The sequence below is a fragment of the Apium graveolens genome, chromosome 8 (assembly GCF_009905375.1).
Source record: "Apium graveolens cultivar Ventura chromosome 8, ASM990537v1, whole genome shotgun sequence".
Lineage (NCBI taxonomy): Eukaryota > Viridiplantae > Streptophyta > Magnoliopsida > Apiales > Apiaceae > Apium > Apium graveolens.
The window spans coordinates 106,328,005-106,335,694 of record NC_133654.1 but is presented as its reverse complement, the minus strand read 5'-3'; the positions used below and the strand labels follow the sequence as shown (position 1 = coordinate 106,335,694).

The window sequence follows — 7,690 nt, the reverse complement described above, 5'->3', positions numbered from 1 at the left end:
TGAATAACTGTTAATCTAGCTACTAAACAGTTACCCTGTTTAAAAAACAAATTTCATTATATCAAATTGAACCAATTGATAAATCAACACAAATTTCAACAAAGATAAAAAAAAACAGTGTCTACTTTTAACTTTTTCCGGACCACGCCCCGAAAATATTGAGTAGACCCGTGAATACGTGTCCATTGAAGTCCAGCTAAAGTTGGCAGGCCAAGGTAACAAACAATCCAAGATATGACCCTATGATAATCCCAAATCACCCCGGGGCCTTCTCCTTCCCGGACTCGGATTCGGACTCAAACTCCTTTTGGACGGAAAAGGCGGCGGCGTGCGGTGCAGCTGTAGGGTGGGAACCTACAAAACAGAACCGGAGGGGGGAGGCGTCCCCGCGGCACCTCCGGCGTGAGAACGAGAAAGGGTTTTAAGGAGAAGAAGGGCAAAACGGGGATTATGCGAATATATTTATGGAGTGTACGTGTGTGTATGTAAGTATAGGTGAGAGAGAGAGTATGTGAGATTGTAACCTGTAATCTTCCTTCTGTTCTACCTTTTATAGGCCTCCTACTAGGGTTTAGGGGTTTGTACCTTTTAATCTGGACCGTAGGTTGGCCTTTTGGACTGTAGGGCATCTGGACGCCTGGGATGCGTCAGAGTACTACCAGATCCGGACCGTAGGAACGTTCTGGATCCCAGGTACCTGGACGGTGGTGATGTTGCCACGTGTCCTGGGCTCTTCCAGGTTAGAGCTGAGTACTTCCTGGGCTCTTGCTATTGGGCCCTAGGCCCTGGGCCCCTACTATTGGGCCTGAATTAATATAGGCTATCAGTTTTCCCCCACTCCCTTATGCGGGTTTACCCGGATGGGGGAGTATAGTAGTTATACTGTAGAATTTTGGGGGTTTTTTGCTTTGGTGGCCCCTAACCCCGGGGTTAAATGGGGATGAGACTCCGGGGTTGACTTGGTTAATCGATTTTGAATTTGAATTTTGGGCACGGTTTGGTGGACAAGTACACTCCTGACATTTGATTTGACTGGACTCTGAAAAGTAGCTGCTGCAAATCCGGGGTGTCAGACTACTGTTGGGATTCCAGCCGGGGTCAAAGATACATACGTTTTATCTGTATCTTTTGAGTGTGCCGGTTATTTACTTTCCCTTTTTTTTCTCCTAAAAAGACGCGTCCACGTAATGATTACGTGACAGTTCATGTAATAACTGCTGTGCAGCTATTTTTTGGGACCAATCGGGGGCTGCCACGTGGGTGGGGTTAATTTTACTTCAAAAAACCTTTCACCTTTCACTGCCTTTCGCCCTTCTATAAATACCCTCATTGGTTTTCTTTTTCCTTTTACGCAAACACTTCCACAGAAAGAGAAAGAGACCAGAGAAATTTTATAGAGATTTTTTGGATCATTTGTTGTTGAAGCCACATTTATTTCTCCTGCTACTTTGTAAGTATCTTGATCTCTCGCCTTTCTCTTTTATTTCTTTTTCTTTCATTTTTGCAGTGCATGTAACCATTTTGTGCGGGTTTTGCTTCGCTCCTTCGTATTTCTTGCTCGAGTTTCACGACTGTCTTGTTTATTTGACCTTGAATCTCTGTAGTTTGTAGATTTTGCATAGCTTTTGCAATGGTTTTGTGCTTGATTTGTGTAAATAACATGGATTTTGGTAGTTTTGTATGCGAATAAGTGGGTTTTTAGTAGTGTAAAAAGTTGAAGGGCCCGGGGTGTGTTCTTGATATATGTTTTTGGTTGTATGTATATGTATATGCTGTAGATCTTGTTTTTGGGGTAAGATACATACACGATTTGTTTCTAAACTTTTTCTGTTTTTTTATTTTGTTTTTGTTGTTGTTGGGTTTGAGTTTGGCATTGACTCCGGGGTGCGTTTATATAGATACACGTAGTTTATGCCGGGTACCCATTTTAAACGTATTGCTACCCTTAGGAGTCGGTATCCCGAAAGGCCTAGAGGTTTAGGCGAACTTAACTCCTTCTACCCTTCATCTTCTTCTTCCAGTAGCTCTACAGAGATGCCTCCCCGGGTTGACCCACCCCAACAAGTCTTAGCCCAGACCCTAGTGTTAGGTCCCGGGGGTACCTTATCAAATCCGGATGGATCTTGGGAGGACGTGGATGAATATTTCAAAAATTACCTCCCCACCTTCAAACTTTTCCATCATATTTTCAAAATTAAGAGATCCACCGCTCGGCCGATTTATGAGTTCATGTTTAGGATCGAGGACTGTCGGTATCCTTCTGATAAGATGGTCCTCCCGATCAGCATGTTGACGTCGCTTAAGGGATGGCACCGGGAGTTCATTTTTGTCCGGGGTGGGGATTTGGAGTTCATGCCGCTGCATAAACTTGAAATTAAAACAGATAGGTTTTCGGTCCAGCGGCTCGGGCAAGCAGCTCTGGCCATGGTTTATGCCTTCTGTGGGGCACTTGGGACGCAATGGACCCGGGACTATTTTACTAGGAATGAAAACATGCATGCTGCCGGATGTAAGTCTTTTGCCTTAGTGTTATTTTGTTGCTTAGCTTTTATTGATTGTTTGTATCCGGGACTGATATTTTGTTATCTCCTTTTCAGGTATTCCGAAGTTAATTCCCTATCCCCCGAATATGTCTGCCCAACTTAAGGATCTTTCGGCCAAGCTGCGAAGGATTAGAGGGATGACGAGCTTAGACTCCGGGAAGAAGAAGGTTGGCGAGGGTGATGATGCGGCCCGGAAGGTGGCGTCGTCTCATCCAGGGGGGACAACGATCGTGATCAACGAGCCCCGAGTCGAGGACGTGCAGCAAGGGGATGTGACAAGGGTCCCAGCACCCCGGAAGAGGAAGAGTGCTCCCACGGGTTCCGGGGAGAAAGGTGATGATGTATCCGAGGGCCCTGTTTCGAAGAAGGCTGCTGTTGACCTGGCCCCGGATACTCCGGAAACTTTGAAGGCCCTGCTTGCTAGTTTCACCCTGGAGACCCGCCGGAGGGAGCTGGTTGAGAACTATGCTAGCACGGAGGAGAAGAAGAAGTACAGGAAGGAGCCTCTCGACGACTTCCTGGTCGGGCTTCAGGAGGATATTACTGCTGTAAGCCTTTTTCTTACTTGTCCTGTTCTTATTTTCTTGTATTTTTGTTTTCTAATCGCGATTTATATTGTTTTCAGGCTAACTCCCGGGTTGCTGGACTGGTTTGAATAACCCGAAGCCTACAAGCGAAGGCTGATGCTGCCGAGGTTTACAAGACTGAATCTGAGAAGCTGTCCCGGGAGGTACAGGAGTTGAAGGAGGCAAGTGCAAGGGAGGCTGCTGCTCATAAGAAGCTTTTGGATGAGATGCGGGAGAGGCAGGATCGGGCTGAGGCTTCTGTCCGGGAGATGAGGGCTGAAAATAAGAAGCTGAAAGATGATCTTGCTGCCCGGCCCACTCCCGAGGAGGTTCTGGCAGGGTTCCGGGGCACCCTCGCGTACTTCGAAGAGCTGAATGATAAAGCCCTGGAGAAGGTCCAGATCTGCTGGAATGTCGCTTCTAAGTATCTTGTTGAAGAGCCTCAGGGTACAATCGATGTCTTCTTGGAGAAGTACATTGAGGAGGAGACTCGGCTAGAGTAGGAGAAAGAAGCCATCCAGGCAAGGGAGTCTGGTGCTGGAACCTCTAGCAATGTTCCTCCCTTTCCCGGATCGCCACTTGCTGAGCAGCCTCCCGTACCAGAAGGTGACCCGGAGCAGCCTCCTTCTCCTCCCGTCGATCCCGCAGTTGAAGTTTGAAAACTTTGCCATTTTTTGGCATGTAATTTCTATTTCCTTGTTTTTAGTTTAAGATATTCCGAACTGAGCCTTTTGGCTTTTTTAACTTGCCTGTAATTTGAATGATTTCGATTTACCCCCGGGGTGTGTTTCCCCAGGGTAGTTTAATATGATTGTGCTTTTCTTTCTTTTCTTTCTTATTGACTCGTATATGTTAGGAAATACTTGGAATACATATGGGCTGTGTTTTTGCGGACCCCGGGGTGGGGTAAAAATATTTAACTTGTAGAAATTTTACAAGTACTCTTGGGTTGAGTTTTTATAGGACCCCGGGTAGGGGTAAATTTCCATTTGATAGAAATTTTCAAAGTACACATGGGCTGTGTTTTTGCGGACCCCGGGGTGGGGTAAGAATATTTAACTTGTAGAAATTTTACAAGTACTCTTGGGTTGAGTTTTTATAGGACCCCGGGTAGGGGTAAATTTCCATTTGATAGAAATTTTCAAAGTACACATGGGCTGTGTTTTTGCGGACCCCGGGGTGGGGTAAAAATATTTAACTTGTAGAAATTTTAGAGGTACTCTTGGGTTGAGTTTTTATAGGACCCCGGGTAGGGGTAAATTTCCATTTGATAGAAATTTTCAAAGTACACACGGGCTGTGTTTTTGCGGACCCCGAGGTGGGGTAAAAATATTTAACTTGTAGAAATTGTACAGGTACTCTTGGGTTGAGTTTTTATAGGACCCCGGGTAGGGGTAAATTTCTATTTGATAGAAATATTTAAAGTACACATGGGCTGTGTTTTTGCGGACCCCGGGGTGGGGTAAAAATATTTAACTTGTAGAAATTTTACAGGTACTCTTGGGTTGAGTTTTTATAGGACCCCAGGTAGGGGTAAATTTCCATTTGATAGAAATTTTCAAAGTACACATGGGCTGTGTTTTTGCGTCTGATGGTAGATAAATAAGCAGCATAATGAAATTGATTCAAATTATGGAACGCTTAAAGTAGAGTTTTTCATTCATATCGAAAGCAAAAATTACATTCTGGGGCGAATATGAATAGTCTTTACATCTAAATATCATAGAATAAATGTAGAGGTGTTCCCAGAATGTGCACCTTTCTCTTACTGGTAGAATTTCCTTAGCCGGGTTCCGTGCCAGGTGTTAGGGACCTCGGTCCCGCTGAGGTAGTTCAGCTTGTAAGTTCCCGGACGAATCACTTCCCTGATTATATAAGGGCCTTCCCAGTTCAGCTGCAGTTTCCCTTGATTAGTTGGGTCCGAGGCTTCAGTGTTCCGGAGCACTAGATCTCCCACCACATATTCCCTTATCCTGGCCTTCTTCGCAAAGTAGAGCTTTGTTTTTTCCTTGTAGCTTTCCATTTTTTCTACGGCCCGATCTCTTACTTCATCCAGGAGTTCGAGGTTGGTTCTGAGGCCTTCTATATTGGAGACCTCGTCAAAGTTGGTCACTCTATGTGAGGGGGATCCGGTTTCTACCGGTAACCGGGCCTCTGTACCGTAGGCAAGCTTGAATGGAGTCTCTCCGGTTCCCGTCCGGGAGGTAGTTCTGTATGACCATAAAACCTTCGGGAGTTCATCCAGCCAGTTCTTTTTAGAGTCTTCCAGTCTCTTTTCTAGACCTCAGAGTATGGTTCTGTTTGTGACCTCAACCTGTCCATTCCCTTCTGGATGGGGCACAGATGCTTTTCTGTGCCTTATCCCGAGCTCTTTGAGATAGGCTTCAAAATCCGAAGCCACGAACTGCGGCCCATTGTCCGAGATTAAAACCATTGGGATCCCGAACCTCATCACAATCGTATCCACAAATTTGATGCAGTCTTGCTGATTGATGGTTCTCATAGCCTTGGCTTCTGCCCACTTGGTCATATAATCAATTGCTACGAGAACATAACGAAGATCCCCTTTTGCTCGAGGGAAAGGGCCCATGATGTCAATTCCCCAGACTGCGAATGAGATCGGAGAGAGAACGGACCCGGGGAGGCTTGAACCTTGTTTCGGCACATTGCTGAACTTTTGGCACTTGCTGCATTTCTTCACATGGGCAACTGAATCGGCGTGGATTGTGGGCCAATAGTAGCCTTGTCTGATGACCTTGTAGGCTAGAGCTTTAGCGGCTAAATGATCCCCGCAGATTCCCTCGTGCACCTCCCGGAGACAATAATCTGCCTCATCCGGATCACCGCACTTTAAAGTCGAGGCAGAGAAAGTTCGTCGGTATAGCTGATTATCTTCCAAAAAGAAGCGGGCAACTTTATACTTGAGGTACCGTGCTTTGTTCTGGTCTTCCGGAAGGGTGCCATCCTTAAGATAGGCTATGTAAGGAGTCATCCAGTTATCCGGGCTACTAATACATAATACCTCGGGCCGATCGGTGCTGGGGGCTCCGAGCTCCTCGAAGTAAACCGAGCTGCTTAAATCTGAAGTATTCTGGACGAGCTTGGACAGTTCATCTGCCTTCGCATTTTCCTCTCTGTTTATCTGCAAGATGGTTGAGTCCAGGATGGTTTCCAGGATTGCTCTAACCATTTCCTGATACCGGGCCAATTTGGGATCTTTTGTGACATATTCACCATTGGTTTGTCTTACCACAATCTGAGAATCACTATAAATTGTTAAATTCCTTACTCCAAGGGATTTGGCTAACCTGAGTCCGGAGAGTAGAGCTTCATATTCAGCCTGGTTGTTTGTTGCTTTGAAGGCGAAGGTTATGGCCTGCTGGATTGTGAATCCGCCCGGGCTGGAGAGGATCAGGCCGGCTCCGGACCTTTCGGCTTTAGCCGAACCATCAACATGTAATGTCCAAGAATCCCGGATACTAGCCTCTTTTTCTTCTTTGGATCGGGGTTTAGGTGTCTCTGGGACTTCCGAAAAGGTGCATTCCATGATGAATTCGGCCAACGTCTGGGCTTTTATGGTTGTCCTCGGGATAAATTTGATATTGAACTGGCTCAACTCGATTGCCCAATTGACTAACCTCCCGGAGGTGTCTGGCTTGTGGATGATTTTGAAGTGGTTGATTAGTGATTACCCTGATTTACCGGCCTTGGAAGTATTGCCTTAGCTTCCTGCTTGGGTGCACAAGAGCCGGTGCGAATTTTTCCCCGGCTGTAATGCAGAGATAAAGGGGTTCCCCGGGCTTTGCTTTTGACAAAATAGGCGGGTTCATCAGATGTCGCTTGACTTCCTCAAACGTTGTTTGGAAATCCGGGGTCCAGTCGATCAGCTTTTTATTCTGGGCTCCTTTTAACAGCTCGAAGAAAGGCAGACATTTCTCTGCCAACTTTGGGATAAATCTTCGAAGTGCTGCTAGGCATCCTGCAAGCTTTTGAATGTACTTCTGAGTTTGGGGGATCGACATTTCCATTATAGCTTTGATCTTATCCGGGATGGCTTCTATCCCTCTTTCACTGACTAGAAAACCAAGAAACTTCCCGGAGGGAACCCCGAACGCGCATTTCTCTGGGTTCAGCTTCATGTTGTACTTCCTCAAGTTGTCGAAACACTCCCTAAGGTCCTGGATGTGTTCTGGGATTGTGACCGACTTAGAGATCATATCATCAACATAAGATTCCATATTCCTGCCCAGCTGATCTTTGAAGATGGTATTCATCATTTTCTGGTATGTTGCCCCGGTGTTGATTAACCCAAATGGCATCATAACAAAAGCGTAGACAATCAGGTGTGTGATGAATACCGTCTTCGCGATATCTGCCGGATTCATCTTGACCTGGTTATATCCCGAGAAGGCGTCCATGAAACTTAGCATTACATGGCCCGAGGTCGCATCTATCAGCTGGTCAATGTTGGGCATGGGGTAAGAGTCTTTAGGACACGCCGAATTGAGGCTTGTATAATCCACACACATTCGCCATTTTCCATTGGGTTTCTTGACCAGCACAACGTTTTCCAGCCAATCC

At 46.0% G+C, this 7,690-nt stretch overlaps 1 protein-coding gene across 1 annotated transcript; it reads right to left on the bottom strand.

The window, feature by feature from the left end:
* Positions 1 to 5,393: 5,393 nt before the first annotated feature.
* LOC141679837 (uncharacterized) lies at positions 5,394 to 6,656 on the bottom strand. Its single transcript, XM_074486220.1, has one exon. It carries the CDS (start codon positions 6,654 to 6,656, stop codon positions 5,394 to 5,396), a length of 1,263 nt encoding a protein of 420 aa, XP_074342321.1.
* Between the last annotated feature and the right edge of the window lie 1,034 nt (positions 6,657 to 7,690).